Here is an 18,212-nt window from a genome sequence, read left to right as displayed (position 1 = left end):
ACGGCAATCGATATAATCTAAATACGATGAGTATACTCTCGCGAGGGGTGAAGTAATGCCATGGAATAAATGTGCTTTGCTAAATACGGAAACAGATTGGATCGTTGTGTCTACCAGTGGTACCCATATCGAGCATTGTTATCGTGCGTTAATCAAATTTTAACGCGCGACATCATGGAATAACAACGCGTTTCGAGAAAATTTTAAAAGAACTTTGCTTGCAATTTTTTTCTCTTTCTTTCTTCAACGTTCTACATTCTAATTTGTATTCTTTGAAGTACAGAAAATATAGGACACTTAAGTTGAACGAGGCGAGCTCAAGTATACATATAGATACGCAAATTAGAATAGAACGTTTCCATGATAATAAAGGTAAGAAAAAAACGTCCAAGTATAAATTCATAATATGTATGTAGATTAGCAAACATAGACAAAAAAATGAGAGAGATGAATTTTTCAAAAACTCAACTGATCAATTCCATTTTTTAGATATTTTAAAAACATTACAGCGATCAATTTATAACTTCATCAATTTCTATTCATTATCGTATGAAAATTATTTTTTGAGAGAGAGAGAGAGAGAGAGAGAGAGGGGAAGGGGAGAAAGAAAAGAATGCAGCAAGCAGGAGCTTTTCACTACATTCCGCTTTTTAGATATGCGAGACCTTTTTGCAGATTTAATTGCAAGCTTCGTACGTGCGAATAAGATTGCAAGTATTAAGAAACGCAGATTATTGAGAAACTCTGTGTCGAGGCAGGTGAAGAAATCGATCCGATACTCTCTTCGGTACACGTGATCCGCGCGCGCGCGCACGGTATTCGCGCGGACTCCGACGGTGGGTTACCTAGGACACCGCGTACATATGAGGAGGGCCGCGTTGCGGGCGACATTTCCGGCACAGTCGTGTCCTCGGTGACGACGTCGACGGGGCCATGCACGTCGACGTTCGCGTCGCGACGTCCGACCCGAGTGCATCGTTTCGACAGTTTCCGAGTGTACGAAGTCGATCCGCGGAGAGAGTCGAGGAGCGCGGAACGTCGTGAGATGTGCGTGAGACATTTCTTTCCGTTTTCCTGCGAACAGGCGCTGAAAGAGGGCTCGAACGCCCCTCTCTAATCGCCTAATGTGTGCCGCGCAAGAGATGCTTGGAGGATCCATGACTCGAGCAAAAATGTAATTAAATATAATATTCTCTAAATTCTGGGATGAAATCCCACTCTAAAGAGTTAGCATTGAGTCAGTTTTGAAAAAGAGGAGTTCAATCTTTAAGAGCAAGATTCACTTTGAGATCGATATATTTATGTCCTGTAAGACACAATATTCTAAGAATGTTACATGAATATTAAAAAGGGTAAGTAATATTTATATAACATTCTAGGAATATTGTGTGCTTATAGTTCTTATATATTCTTATATATCTGTTCTTACTTCAAGACCGTCTTAAGATATTAATACGATCCTCTGATTCATTCATGACGATCTTAAGACTGTCTTAAATATAATTAATCTTAATGTACATTCCTAAATATAAGACTCGACTATGAATACTGGTCTTAAAGTTTTAGAGAACACATTTTGATTTATCTCTGTTGAATTTAATTAAATCCAATCGTTGAACATAATAATACGTTCCCAGGTTATATGTTATCCTCTTCCTTTATGGAAATTTAATACTAGTACTGGCCAATTGATTACTTAAATATTGTTAACAATATTTTTAATACTAAATAAATAATACTAAATAAAATAATATACTAAATAATATTTTTAATACTATAATAATATTTTTAATACTAAATAAAAAAGTAAATAAATTAGTATTATATTTTTAATTATATTTTTTAAGGATTTAACATTCGGTGAATAATAATAAGGAAAATAGAACACCACGAGAACAACATAATCGATAAACCGGAAGGGACGGGAGAGGAAAGCTCGACGTCGCATTTCGAATCTTGGTTTTTCTAAACGCGCGGCCCTCACTCGGGATGAATCATCGCTGTTCTCTCCGGCGCGCCCTTATATTTCGACGGGATACTCGATGGAGCGTACGCGCTTATCTCTCGGCACGAAAATAAAATTATTTTACCCGCGCGCGCGCGCGAAAGAGAGAGAGAGAGAGAGAGAGGAAAAGAGAGAGAGGCTCGATCGGCTTTCTCTCGGTTGTGTGCACCGGTAATGGCGCCGCGAGACCTTGCCGCAGCCTTGCGTTTTCGCCCCGAGGCTGAGAACGCTATTTAAATATACACGTACATACCGTGTCATGTAGGTGTAGGGAGAACTATGCTCGTAACTCTTCGCTCTCTCTTTCTCTCTCCGCAGTGTCGATAATATATCCCTTCCCGCAAGGTATATCGAGCGCCGCTATTACCGGAATCACAGTCAAGGTGCGTGCTAAACATTTAAAAACCGATCGCGATCCTCTTTCGATGATCATTTAAAAATGAAGATTTAAGCGCGGAATGTAAAGAGAGTGACAGAAGTGTAAACGAAGCTCCTAAGAGGCGAAAATTGAGACAATAAAACGTAAAAGAAGCATAAACATCTCTTTTATGTTTCGTTGTCTCAATTTTTGTCTCAGAAGCTTCTGTCACTTCCGCTACATTCGACTTATGCTTGAATTTTTATTTTTGCCAGGGCGCCTCAGATCGAATCGCCAGAATGGGCGAACGAGAAATTCTGAATCGCCTTGGTTCCCTTGAGTTCCTGTTCCGTCTTCTTCAAGGTTCCTCCGTTGAAGTCAATGCTCTTCTCTTTCGTCTCTCTTTATTCACGATTTTTTTTTTCAATAACTCAAATGAGACGCGAAAGGTCACGAAGAGGAATGACTGTATAGGAATGACGGAGTAGGGATAAGCTTTTGCATTTGTTTATTCTCAATCCTTCAAGGTTTCCGGCCTTTCATTGTAATCATACTTGGAGGAGTTGAAGAGTTAAATTTCTTGGAATATGATCATTATAAGTGCACAGTCCGTTGACCGCGAATAACGAGAAAACAACGTCTAGCTTGGATCTGGAGATCGATTGTATTTTGGAGTGGGATAAAGAATACAAAAGTGAGCAAAATTCACTAGGTGTTGTGTGATAAATAAAATTAATAAATAAATATTCTAATATTTTTTGTGTTACATATAATTCACGATCTAATAAGTTCCTTTAATATTATTTATAAATATTGTAGTGAATTTGCAATTTTTGTAATTACAAAAAATTACAAAAAAATTCAGTGTGGATAAAATTTCGAGGACTGTAAATTATTGATATACGTTTCAGTGACGCATATTAATAATTCACAGTCCCCACAATCTTACCTATATTGAATTTTTTGCATCAATGACTTTGCGTTTCGGAGCTAAAGTTGAATAGGCCTGTTCTAAAGGATGCCCATGAAATTATTAAATTTGTCAATTTAATTTATGATATTACTACGGTAATTTAATTGCATTTCTAAATCCGAAAAATCAATTCGGCATGCAGTTTAAATGACCGCATAAGTAATATCTGGAGACACGGTAGGTTTCGGCGCTAAAACATGGCGCAAGATACTATACCGTGCTCTTTTAAGCCGGTTCTACATTAATTGCAAGCTTCATTTAAAGTTTGTATTTTGAAATCAACGCTTCATATTGGCAACAAACTTGCGATCAGCTTGCAACTAATGTAGAACCGGCTTTACGCGAGCCGGTAAGTTGCGCTAGATATAAATTTACATAGAATTATTTAAGCACTTAAGACACAACTTCAATCCTGAAATCCATATGATATCAGTAAGAATTAGAATTCTTATAGACACGAGTAAGACTTGAATATTTCCAATATGTCCGTTCTGAGCGTATCGTTGACGGAAAGTTAAGTCGAAACTATCAGCTTGTATTAATAATCGCGGGCCTAAACATAATTTAAGTTAGGGAATATTGTGAGCAAGTCTTAAAAGATAGACTACATTTGCATCAGAACGTATTATGTCTAAAGGGCTATCTCTGAAAAAAGTAATAATTTTCAAATTATATAACACATAAAAATTTTTATCTATCTTTATTTAATGCAATGTTAAATGGACTCCTATTCACGATGCATTCAATCAAAATTGAAATTGAAATTTTTTAAAAAGTTTATTATTTGTACCTCTAAATATCATTACTTAATCTTATTAAATATTTTAATTCTTTACTTCACACTTTCTTAAAAATCTCTAAATGGATTTTCGCATTATGCTATGTAACCCCACCATACTTTATTTCATTCTCGCCATAGTGGAATCAGAATCCACCAATCAATCTGATTCTATCATGATTCTTGTCATGATTTTCGCATTTCTCGTTCAATCACGGACAATCATGAAGAACTAAATTTGATGATTAGCTATTCGATAACATTGAAATTTAGGTTGGATAGCATTGAATTTTAGGTGGAGATTCGAGATTGAAATCTGACTTTTGATATTGAAGATTAAACTTGGGATTTGAAGAATAAATTCGGGTTTTAGGAGTGATGTTTGTCGAATGAATACTGTTTTTTTGGTTTCCCTCCGTCTGTGTTTTATTATTAACAGCCTTTATAGAAATTTAATACTAATCAATTTAATCACTTATTTCAAACAGTGAAAGTAGTATTAACGGTACTAGAAAAGTTACTGAATTGAATTGAAAAAAAAATAATTTTGTTAATTTTTTCAAGTTGAAGTGAAAATACTTTTAAGGAAAATAAAAATTTACTTGATTTCGAGAAATAATATTTAAATAAAAGAACTTTTTCTTTGACCGTAGCAATACATAAATTTCTTTCATTCAAATAAATTTTTTTTTTAAATACCCTTTTCTTTGGATAGAAACAGATTTGCGCATCCACTCCGCTTCAACGAGTATTGACGATGGATGTTTTTACAGGTCAGCGTGAACAATCACGAGAACCTGAGAAGCGGCGATCCGTCACTCCGTGACTTGACGAGCCGGCATGCTCCTACGTTGTCCTCCGGACTGAGCTTCCTGGTACGTGAGTCAGGATCACCGGAATTGCCGAGCGGCCCGGTGGCCTCGTGGCGAGGATGAGCGCCAAGATATCGACAGTCAACCGTGACAGCGTGGCACAGTCAACGACGAGCCATCGTGCTGCGAGATCGTCGCCCGTCAAGAGATCGCTGTCGCCGGGTAAGTGACATGACACGTTGACAATGATAGGTGTCGCCCATTGATCTTCACTGTGGATTTTCACCTGTAAAATTAGATTTGCAGCTGATGCTGTTGAAAACTGAATTTGCATTATGAACGATTTGTCTAATAAATATATCTTTTATTTTAATAATCTAAATAGTCTAGTTGGGTTTTATAAGGTGCTGTTTGTTAATAAAAAAAAGTTTCTGTGACACATTGTGAATAGAATTCGAATAGACGACATTTTATGTGCTGGTTGAATTAGTGATTGTTTGACTTTTGCAAATCAAAATAATGTGTGAAGAGTGGACAGTATGTCGTTTAAAATCTTGCAAAGGGGTACAAATATATTTTATTGCTTTCTTTTTTTCGTTTATTAATTATTACAACATTGAAATTAATAACTCGTTTTTAATTTTTGGAAATACAAATTTATTGATTTTCCTTATCTTAATATTATCTTGATATTCCTTGTGTGCAATATTTTTTTAATTTACGAATTTAGGCAGTAAAAGCCTAATGTTTTTTTTACACAATTTGTATAAAGATATTATTAATATAAAATTATTAACTGTTTTCTTTATCGTTATTTAAATTTAATTATTTTGCATTTAAATTTAATTATTGATTATTTTGAATTAATAGATAATCCATTAAAATCTGTATTTGTATACAATTTTGTAATTAACATTGACAAATATTTATTATACGGAAATTTATTGAAGAGATTTTTATATTAATACACACACACACAAATTTCCCTGTTATTTGTAATTAAAGACTACATTTAGTTTGTCTCTTTTGTTACAAATTTAATATAGTTGCAAGTCATATTGTAATTAACACTGACAAATATAACTTTTATTATTATATAGAAATTTATTGAAGTTGGTAGGACTTATAGTAATATATTAGTTAAAGTATATTTATTCCTATTATTTGTAATTAAAATTACATTTAATTTGTTTTTTTTTTAGAAAAAATTTAATAGCTGCACTTCAGATCGAAAATCAAGATTATTTTGTAGTCACTATTTTTTTCTACTATTTTTATTAATGTTATTTAAAAACCTTTTATTTAATCAATGCAAGCATTTTTTCATATAAAGAAGAGCACCATTTTAAAAGAATGAGGCCAAGATATTTCACAAGTATTGGATTTTCTTGATCATTAATCGTATGACTCAGAGTTGCAATCTCAGGCCACTGATGAGTTTTGTATTGATAGTTTGACATTTACTGACTGTATGTATACATGTATCGTAAAAATGTATGTGATGATTCAAAGTAAAGACAATTAAGACGAAAAAGAATAAACTTGAAATAGATAAGAAATAAAATTGAGAATTACACCGTATTATGCACTGTAATAAGTTATAGTTTAAAACAATAATTGGATAAATTTAAAAAGAATAATGTCTTTATTTAAAACAATGCAATTTAAAATTGTATAAAAAAATTGTTGACGAAATTTTTTGAAGATTTTGAAATTTCTTTGCATTCTTTTATATATTTTAATTATGGAGCATCAAAAAATTTGTATTGTCTATTAATAATCTATTTATAAAAAACAGTGTGTCACTAAGTTATAATATTTTACAGTACTCTTCTGATTAAAATCAAAAGATGTCACAATGGCTTTTAAAATTCAGATATAAATAATGTTTTATTCAGTGAAAGAATCTGATAGTGGATGGTATGTAAATGTAAATGTAAAACAGGAAGTATACAGATTCAGCTTGTTTACTCATGTGAAAATAAAGAGATTGTGCAACGATATCGACATAGTTATTAAAAAAAGTGCTGTCACACTAAGTAATATCACATAAAGTTTTGCAATCCGCATACTGGAGCAATGACACACACGATGACACCGAATGATGACGCACCATCGTCCACGTCAGGATATTGCACGCAGTCAGTCAACTCAAACAAAGGATGTATATACCTGGCCTCACGTTTTTTTTTCATTTCACAGAGGCCAGTAGCACAGAGAGATCGCCGAAGCGTGCAATCGTTTTGGAGCTGAAATCGTCCTCGAACGGAATTTCTGGCCAATTGTCATCTGAAGAAATCAGTGAGATGCCAGTTCTAACGAGAGTTTGCTCTTCTGCGACATTACCGAGGTTAAAGAGATTTCGATTTCGACCCATTGATGGTGAGTTGTGTTTTTTTATTAAATCTGCATCGATTAGTTGCATTTAGCAGAAAAAACAGTTTTGTTGTTATTGTAAAATTCTTTAATGTTGATTTATACATTTAAATTCAATGAGGAACTAAGAACATGAACTAATTATATTTAAAAAATCTTACAATGGCAAATATTACAAAACTGTTTTTTCTGTTCAACGCAACCATTAGGGTAACTCCGATATATACGCCGCACCTAAACATTTAATTTATTAAGTATTATTTACCATTTTCAAGATAAATAAATTATATTAATAAAAACTTTGTATTATCTACTACTATGACAAAAATATTAGAAATCCGAAATACTTATTTTTCGTATTAAAAAAAACTTTTTAAATTCCCTGCATTTCTGCCGTATATCTTAGGGATGGGATATATGACTACTCATAGGGGGAGGAGGATATGTATAGCTCATGAAAAAATTTACAAATAATGCTTAAATAAGACGTAAAATGACACAATAACTTATAAAATATGTTTACAAAGTTTTTTTAAGGAATAAGAATGATAAGTATGTATACGAAGTAATAAATAATAATTATATTCTTCCTACATATATTACAAGTGTTATTACATGAGGTACATATTTAATGTAATGTGTTTATTGCATTTAGTGCACTGAATCCAATCTGAGTACTTTATATACTTTGGGTATAAATCCCGCCCGCTAAAAATGTCGTATATTCCAATAGGTAGAATATACGGCATTTTCAAGACAATAAGCTAAACAAAGAATACAAGAGCAAAATACATACTTGTATTTTGCTATACAACATGTTTTATTATTCCTCTACACTTATATATCACGAAATAATCACTAAATCTTTTTTTACGCGCCCTATATAATAATTATTTTATGTAGATTATAATTTATGATGATACTTATTACAGTGACAAATATCGATTCAATTCACAATAATTTCATTAATATTGACAGTAAGAAACTGAAATTATAACACAATACTAATATAGCATAAAGACATGTAACAGAGAGTAGTTGCGGGAAAATTATCTTCTCCTTCTATTTTTTCTGATTTCTACAGTATAAATCCCAGCGCGGTGTATTTGCCAGAGTTACCTTATAGTAGTTTATAATTCTCGATTTTTTAATTTGATGATGACAATATATCCAATTTCTAAGAATTTTATATGTTAACTATTTTTAAATCTTCAAATGCTAGTATCCTTGTATTCTTCGGATCCCGAACCTTTAAATATTTGATTGCGTTTTAATTCGTTTGATTGTGAGTTTTTATGTGAATCCTTAAAATTTTGATGGCGTGCATTGTAAAGTACTTATATTTTTAGATCCTTATACTTTTCTATTTTTTAATTTTATCAAAAATATTAAAAGCTTAAAATATTTTAATTGAATACTAATTGTTTCAAAATATGAAAGATCGAAATATTATAATATTTAATATTAATTTCGTAAAATAGGTATTAGAAATTAAAAATATTAAGTTTCATATTTTGACTAAAAAATTGTAAATATTATTCAAAGAAATAATTGCATTTTAGTGAGATAAATCAGTTCTTACTATTATATTGAATCATAATTTTCCTTGAAGAATGACTTGCATTTTTACAAAAAAAAATTGATAACATTTTTAAAGAGCGTATCATAAGAAAATATTAAATCACCAAATATAAAAATTTTATTTAATCCTTTTATCAAAACTTCTCGACGTTATCATTTTTTTAGCAGAAAAAAATTACAAAATTTTTTTGAATTATTTAAAATTTTGTCGAACTTTCATAAAAAAAGCGTCATTGCCTGAACATTATTTATGTAAATACATATGTCTGAATAAGTAGATATATTATGCGCATATATGCGCATATATGCATATGTACATAAATAACATTTGTTGTTTTCTTAAGAGCGTGTTTTAATTATCTCAGTCTGCCGATTACAGTAACACATCAATTGAATCAGAGCAACACTTAATTATAATTCTGCTTAGGTATATGAAATTAAATTAAATTAAATCATTTAACGAAAGATCGAGAAAAGGATTCTCGAAAATTATATATTACTTCGACGCTATCAGAATATCGATAATTGCGTGACAGATCATATTGCGTGTATATTATCTTATATATCGTACTTGAACGAATCGTATTTTATCAGGCTGATTTCGTGACGTCTACGATATAGTACAAAGGCGCCTTATCAACAGCAGCAGCGGGTATTACGTATTACTATAAAGCTGCCGTATCCGAGCTCGTGTAAATCGCCATTATTCTCGGCAAACAATAAACTCTCAAGGCGATACGCACTCAAGACTCGAAAAAAGTCAAGAAATCAGGGCATTTAACTTTTACGTTTGCATAATCATTACCTAAATAAACAATCAACACAATTGGTATAATTAGACTTTCTCTCGAGAGCTAATGAGAGCATCGCATCTCGACGGAGAAGGCTTATGAGATACGTCAAAGAAACTATAAAAAAATTAGAGAAAACTCAGAAAGTTATATTTTTATCTTATATTAAAAAAACGTAAAAGTTATACAACATATATCTGGAAATTGTTTTATCTTTTTTTTATAGTTTTACGTCATAAAGAATATAATATGTGTTGATTTAATGATAAGATTTCTAGAGCACGCTTCACAAGTCTGTTTTATCTGACTACAATAGTTTCATTGAGGAAAAATCAACCGTTCCAAGGCACTGTTTCGCTTATTTTTTCATTTTTAATAATATGACTTGAGATAACTGATATGACTGTCGGGGCAATTCCTAATTAACGTTATTCATCATTTATCGCCGCTTTTTTTGAAATCGTAATAAGTGTTCGAATTTCAGAGACAGAATATTCGGTCTTCATATCAGTGTCTTTATATCTTTGTAAGTCTTTCTTGTCTATAGATCTTTGGATCTACGCGAATGTTATTTTCGAGAGAATGTTTGCAAACTGTTACGTTACCAAACTGTTTACGTGCTTGTCGTCAATGTCATCTCGCTCTCGTCTAAGAATTCGTAAAAAGATTAACGAGTAAGATACGTGCCAAAATTTCAACACTACAGTTAAATTAGTTACATTTTTATAGTTATAACTAAAGATTTGTGTTCACTCAGCATGTCAGCGGAAGCGCGTAGCAAACATAATCGTTCAGATATGAAGAGAAATAAGAGAAAGAGCAGAATCACACGCCCTGCGGCATCGGTGGGTGCATCGATCGATCAAGGCAGTTGTACAAGTGATAAACTGGAATCTTCCGCATACGAGGACACCGTGTGTGCGAGTACATATGTTTATCACTCGTTCGACCCGACTGATGCCCGTGTGTATGATGTCAGACTCTATCTTTGGTGGACGGAGTAGATGAATATACGCACGAACACAAGCTACGTGCTTGCGTGCGCGAAACTTTCCGGGGAGGGTTGGATCCTTAAATTTCTGGATTTTCTTGGGTTTCCTAGATTCTTGAGTCATTAAATTCTTTCTCAAATTCTTGAATTTCTTGATCTCTATTTCGCCGAAATTTCGACTTTATAATCGTTAAATCTTGCATTTTTAAAAATGGAAATTTTTTTATATTTATAAGTCTTTGGAGTTCTCTTATATTTTCTGAGAATTATCATTTTGGACATTCGTGCAATTTTCCATTTTGAATCCTTCAAAGCTGTCTCACTCAGAATGATACAAAACATCATATTTCTATATTTTTAATAGAAATTTAAGTTACAACACTGTTGTAAATCTTCTAGATGATTTTGTGAATTTTTTAATTGTAATATGACGTCAAATGAATTGTTGAGAAGAAAGAACATAAATAATGAGATACGAATTTGCGTCAGAAATTAATCAAAGTGATTTCATCGTTTATTTAGGAATAATTTTTTTTTTAGTTGAGAGAAAGAAAGAGAAAGAGAGAGAGAGACAGAAAGAGCATTGCATAGGCGTCGTGGAATAGGCGATTACATTTTCAGAAACAGTTATCATGCGAATACGAAAGCGTCAATGCCATCATAACGTTAGCAATCTTATCTCTCTTGGTCAGATTAATGGGAACCTCTAAGAGAGCACACCGATTAATTACGTTAAACAGACATCCGACGCTCCATTCTCTCATTAGAAAAGATCGAGCACACGCACACGTCTATGTGAGGCTGCTGAGATCCAGAAAAAAAGTTAAATAGCTATTAGATAAATGAAATTTGTCGCCAATTTACCTGAGAAAACAATACGCTTGTGTTAATTATGCTCTTGAGCTTTTTATCAGCTTGCACATACGAAAAAGTTGTCTCGTTTGTATGACAAAATTATCGCGCGTACCGAAATAAAGCGATTGATTAACGTCAACAAGTGCTACGCAATGTTGATTATCCGAAGTACATAATTGACGAATAATTGATCCACATTTATCGAGCGAAACCGAGAAACTGTACACGATAAAGTAAGCTACTTCTTTACACTATTCGTAATTATTCATATATCAGTCCTATAATATTTTTAGATCGTTCTCCGTATTTAAACAGTTTTTTTTTATCTTTCTAGTTTACTTTGATGTTTTCTATGGTTACTTTTTTTATTGAAGAGCACGAAATTGACATTGATCACCTTTGTGCTCGTAACTAATTAAAAGAAGACTTGAAAATGTTCTGTGCGTGATTTTTTAAATGTTTAATTTGACATATGTGACATATATAATAGATGAAAAAAAAAATTACATCAAGAAATATTTGAAATACTCAAATTTTTATTGAATCCTGAAATTCTCCGCGGAGTTCGAAATAAAGATTTATTTTGAATTTGTAGTATCTATTATATTTCTCTCTAAATTTAATTGATTTTTAAATTTAAAATCTTTTCTTGACGGCATCACTGTAGATCATATCACTTATTTGCGCAAGCCTGTGCCAATTGTCACTGAGCAAACACAATACACAATATAAATTCTGATACGAAATTACCTGAGAAGAAATTCTCTTTAATCACGTCTGCTTGAACAACTTTTCCGTCTCTCCTTGTACGGAACGCTTCAAAATCTCTCAACTTTCTTATTTGTGATCTGCACATTATTTAGAGACAATCAAATCAAAGTGAAAAGAACTGTGTGCTTTTTTTGAACTGAATATCGAAAAGTTGGTAAAAAAAAAAAAGACGCGAAAAATCGTCAGAAACAGAGAAATGGTGACGCGATAAAGAACCCTGTGAGACTATTCGATATTAATATTCAAGATGGTGATTAATATTATCGATCAATGGAAGCCCCTTTACACGCTTCATTGCTATAGTTCTCACGCGCGATCTTAGTGATACTATTAATATTCGAAATACCGAGACTGACATCGATCGAGCGTGCGCCAGCAACTCTTTTCTCGGTACGGCAGTGTCGCTGTGGCGTAATGTATATCTCGAGACACCGGTCGTGAACGTACATACAAGTGTATACAATACGTGCGTGTGTGCACACACACGTAAAGCGCGTGTGCTTGCGCCGTCGACGGATGAGTCATCGCGCGCGCGTTGCGCGTTGCACGCACGATGGCGCAGAACTTCCTTTTTTTTTTTTCGTTATTGCCGATAGTCAATATTGCATATGAGTGTATATTATATGAGTCGGAAGAATCTGGATTGAACGGTTCTAAGATACGAGGAAACTTTTACTTTACGAAATACGTGGCGCGTTTTGCGAGAAACTCGAAAATTTGCTAGGATCCTACATTTACAGGATGTAAGGATGTTATAGATACGACAATCTAAGAGTCAGTTGTGAAATATATTAAAATATGTGAAGGTATATTGAAAATGAATGATGGAATTAAAATTAAATACAGATGAAATGGATATATACAAGAATAAAATCATTGCTGATAGATTTGATAAAAAATCAGTTTTAAATTTAAAATTTATACGAAGATATTTTTACAATAAGAATTAAATTTGAAATTAAAGGCGGAATAAAAACATGATTTAAATTGTGAAATGAAACTTCAATTAAAATCCAATTTTGTACTTTACATCTTTTACAAGTGCATTACTGAATACAAATAATACATTGATATAATAATACGTTTCTTAAATAACTTAAACAATTTTAAAATACTCGATCAGAATTTTATTTACTATGGATTTAAGTGAAGGAATTGATTGAAGATTTATATAAAAACTTGGCAAAATTTTGTGAAAATTAACAGGTATTTTTCATCAAAAGTTTTTAAAAAAGTTTCTTCCCTAAAGGAAACCAGACAGTGCCATTGCTCACACTTTCAATACGGAAATTCAATCCGGAATAGAATAAGAAAACAAGTATAAATGACGAATGTTAGTTTGGAAACATTTTTTGAAGTATGTTTTTAATGTTTAATAGAATGTTATGAATTTTTGCAACAGTGATACTTCAACTCGTAACAGTGAATGTTATGAATTTTACATAAATGATTTTTCTTGTTGAACAAAAATGGAATTTTTTGCGAGTTTTCTTCTCGCGGAAATCTCGAAACAGACGCGGTGCCTCTGCAATACAGTCAACGAAAGTAATACCGATAAGATTGTATTTTACTTTCTTACGAAATATCATAATATTGTAATATTGTTTTTTTTTTTTTTCGAGAAAAAACTAACGTTTTAAAGATTAAAACACATATTGCGATGTGTATTAGGTTTGGTACGAGGGGTTAAATTACGCTCCTGCGCAGAGCTCCGGCGGTGACCGCCGTCCTCCGTCCTCCGTCGCGCCGCGCGGCCGCGCCGGCAGCGTTCTCCACTCTCCTCGAATGTTCTCCGCTCTCCTCGTCGCCGGCGAACTCGTCGTCGTCGTCGTCGTCGTTGCCGTCGTCGCCGCGTTTTAGCGGTGAGCCAGGCTTCTCCTCCTCAGTCTTCATTCGCCGGCCGTGTTGGCAGGGGATCCCGCATTGATCGCGCTCCCGCTGCTGTAGATCTCCCGTGTATCGGTACACCTCGCGCATTCGCCGTTCCCGTAGGGAACATGTTGACCCGACGTGAGCATCGCGGGGCCCCCCGGGTCCGCGCGATCGCGCTCTCTTGAGACCCGTGACGTCAGCCCGACGGTGTCTGTCTCACCACGTTCCACCCTTCCTTATCCTCCCTCTTCTCTCCCGATTTCTTAATCCTCGATAAGATCGCACACTCGCGGATGATACCGTGTCGGGAGTGCGTAACCGGGGGGCTGTTCTTTCGAATGTAATATTCCACGGGTCTCTTCCGTTCTCGAACCAAGAATTGTGGACCAAGAAGTAGGACGCTTGGAGCACTATCGCTGGATTTCTAGTCATCGGACCGGACTTCTCGGTTTCTGGATATGTAGATGCAAGGTGTGTAATCGTGATTCTTCGAGTTTTTCAGTCACCTAGCGCCTAGATGACGCAGGTTTTCGATTGGGATGCATGTATTTCTTGCATTTTGATTTCTTGAATTTGTATATTGAGGTTCTGGAATTGAAATGCGTTTTTATCTTTTGTATTTATAACGCGTAAGTCGGGAATTAAAACACTTGGGATGCCTTGAGCTTTAGATTGTTCTATTTCTACGTAGGCGTTTAATTGAGCTGTATCTTCGGATACTTCCCATGAGTCTCTATAAACATTGCTCGTGTATAACATAAATGCTTTTTTAATATGAAACTTTAAAAGCGGGAAATTGAAATACTTTTTTCGATTCTTAAACTTTTTTAGATCTTTGGATCTTGAACTTTTTGTAGGACTTTTAAAAATTTTTCATATTTAATTCCGATGCGTGTTTATGAGTTTTGTGTTAATGAGCATAGTTTTCCCGAATTTTTAGATACTTTCATCAAAAGACAATTCTGTTCTATAAAAATTGTTAAAAAATTTATATTTCTTTTTGTTTAAATTTAACTGCAATCGTTATCTGTGCTATTTGAATTTTGCTGCTTCTATAATCTTTTGGTATCTAATTAAAATAAGTTATTTTAAATGCTAGAAAATTCTAGATAATATATAATTACGTTTCATGCTATAAAAAATATGTAACTAGAATAATTGTATTTTTAATTGTTTGCAAATGAATCGGAAGTTTTAATTAGTTGTGTCAGTTAATTGCTACCGAATGTAGATCAGGAATATAATAGTGATGAGAAATCTAATCGACATGCTTGTGGTCCACCATTTTTTAAATTAAAATGTAAATTAAAATTAAAATTTTTTAGATGTATTTTTAAATTACTGAGTCTTTTAAGTGATGGGGGTATATCCATAGCTGGCAGTCGAAATAGATATTAGAACGTTCTGAGATATTGGATTATATTCTGAGTTTGAATTTTCAAATTCATTTCAATTTATGTACTCTTAAACTTTTTTTAATTTATGCATTTTAAAATCCTCTCTTTCTCTCTCTCTCTCTCTCTCTCTCTCTCTCTCTCTATATATATATATATATATATATATATATATAATTTACTACATCTACAATTCAAAATTTGGCAAATATTGCGATTATGAAGAATAAATAATGAGAATATAAAAAATTCCAGATTAATTCAGAGAAATTATTTTTTTTTCGAGTGAATGGGAGAATGCAGAGCGACGTGTTCCGTACGATGGCAGGTGTCGGTGTTACACCTGTTCGCAGGCTGAATGCTCCGGTCAGGTTGCGAGTAGTGATAGTTCCAAACAAATATCTCTTTATCTTTATTTTAGTCAGCATGACAATAAATTACTTTATTTACGTCGCAACCCGTTCCATGAACATCGCATTAGTTCTCAATAACGGACTCTTTAAATGCGAGGCGAACTTTCTCTTAGCGTAAGCGCACTCGTTATATTTTGCGATTTGTTTATTAAAATTATAATTAAGACTTGTTTTTTTAAAGCTTAATTTTTTAATTTGTCTTATCACATGTACAATCCTATAACACATATATAATCCTATACACAATATTATATTGTTAATTTTTTAATTTTCGCTGAAGAAAAATCAATAGTAAACTAAGAGAAAATTTAAATACTTTTTTTATTAATTTTTATTAATATTTTTTAGACGGTTTATAATATGTAATAACAAGAAGTATACAGTAAAAATTTTTACAAACGATAGAAATAATTAACAGAAGTATACACGTTGATATAGTTTTTAATATATTTTTTCCTCTTATTGAAATAATTTGAAAATGGAATTAATTATTCATGGATTTGAAGTTTTTAATTCATATGTTTTCAATTTATTTATCAATAACGCTTTGGTTAAATCTCTATTGAAATTTTTTGTTAAAAATATATGAAATGAAATATTTTTCATATTCTTATAATTATTATTATTAAACAATTTTATGTACACTTTATGTGTACGTTTGTAAAAAATAATATTGCGATGTTTAAGTCTTTTTTTCTTAGAAAGTATCCGTATATTGATTTTATACAAATTAAAATATCCAATGATTTTTCGCGAGTATCTCTTTGGCGACTTTCTCGGGTCATTTGATAATGCCTCTTTGTACGACCGCGTTTAAAGAGAAATATCGATAGGTACTGCGAGGGTATCGGGCCCATCGCTAGTCGCGGGGTCCCACTTGCCGCTCGAAGCGTCGAATTCCACAGCGTTTACTCATACGAAAGAACGAACTCGAAGACTTCTCGGGGCCGGAGAGAAACTTTGATGGCGGAAGAGAAGTGGGAGAGTGGTCGGGCAAGAGAGAGAAGAGAGGGGGAGAGAAAGAGAGAGAGAAGCAGCATTTATTATGTGCTCTGAGACAAGTCCCCCTCAAGCACTAAGATCAATACAAAATAGAATCAATTGAGTATACATCGAAAAAGATCTCAATTTTCAAAAAACAATATCTAAAAATTATATAAATAAAATATGAAGAAAGAGAGAGAGAGAGAGAAAGAGAGGAAGAGAGAGGGAAAGAGTAATCGATGATTTCTCGTTTAATCGGCCGTTGATTTTGACCGAGTCATTTGATTCGATCTAATTCTATTAACATTTTAGAATTTAACGAAAAGATCCAATTTTGAAAAGTAAACATCACATGAAAACAAAATACAAATGTAATCTCATCGAAATCACAATATAACATTTTCGATATTTAAAGATTGAGAATTCAGAAAGATTTAGAATTCCTCTTTAGATCTAAATGATGTAGCAACTTATAATGATACATTCTTTTGTATGTTTATGATTATTTTTGATATGTGCATTTTAAAAGTTACGAAAAAGATGTCAAAACAAAAATTTGTGAGTAACAAAGTCCAAAGATCTAAGAATTTAAGACGAAGCGACACGCGGGTAAAGTACGCGGCGTTATTTATAAAAACAAACAAATCGCATGCTAGCGAATCCCGGGTGTATCACGTAATTTCTAAGTTAGTACATCGTCGCTTACAACAGATCTTTCGTAATGCTTGGGACATTGGTCGACATCCAACTGCCAAATTAGAATTGTAACCGACTAAAAGAACGCAAGGATACGAAAATTCGAAGACATGGCAATCTATATTTGAAATACAAGCATGGAGATATTCAATTAATTAAATATTGTCTTGCATAGAAATTAGAAGACTCTAATTCGAAGGCATGCTGGACTTTATACTTATTTATCAATTTTATTCAATTACCATCCTTCTTATATTTTAAGTATTTGCAGCCAAGATAAGATTACTGACTTTTAACAAGTTGTAAAAAAACAGAACTTTGTGGATTCCAATGTAGAAGTATAAATAATTCAAAGCCTAAGAAGCATTAGAAATTTTACAAAATAATTCAAATATTATTTGAATTATAAATTGCGAATACAGGAAAGGAAACGTGAAAAAAAATTAAGCTGGTGAAAATAACGTAACTGGACTTTATATGGCCTAATATTAAGTATAATCTACTCGCTGTTTATGAGTAATTACATAATGAATTTAACAGCATTAGTAAGACTATCTATTTG

The 18,212-nt window shown here is 32.9% G+C and overlaps 1 protein-coding gene across 2 annotated transcripts in view; it reads left to right on the top strand.

Moving 5' to 3' along the window:
* Positions 1 to 850: 850 nt before the first annotated feature.
* Positions 851 to 18,212, top strand: part of LOC105147915 (dual specificity protein phosphatase 10) — a 44,275-nt gene continuing 26,913 nt past the window's right edge. The window contains exons 1-3 of one of the 2 annotated variants that reach the window (XM_087406474.1): positions 851 to 1,174; positions 4,888 to 5,148; positions 7,129 to 7,308. In XM_087406474.1, the coding sequence (XP_087262600.1) occupies positions 5,046 to 5,148; positions 7,129 to 7,308 (283 nt within the window). In that variant the 5' untranslated portion in view covers positions 851 to 1,174; positions 4,888 to 5,045. Of the gene's footprint in view, positions 1,175 to 4,887; positions 5,149 to 7,128; positions 7,309 to 14,167; positions 14,635 to 18,212 lie in introns of those variants that run through there. The other variant, XM_011059287.2, reaches the window with a different exon arrangement.

Source organism: Acromyrmex echinatior, chromosome 5 (assembly GCF_024713525.1).
Source record: "Acromyrmex echinatior isolate Ae372 chromosome 5, ASM2471352v2, whole genome shotgun sequence".
Lineage (NCBI taxonomy): Eukaryota > Metazoa > Arthropoda > Insecta > Hymenoptera > Formicidae > Acromyrmex > Acromyrmex echinatior.
The sequence above is the reverse complement of the archived record's forward strand: the minus strand, read 5'-3'. Positions and strand labels throughout refer to the sequence as shown.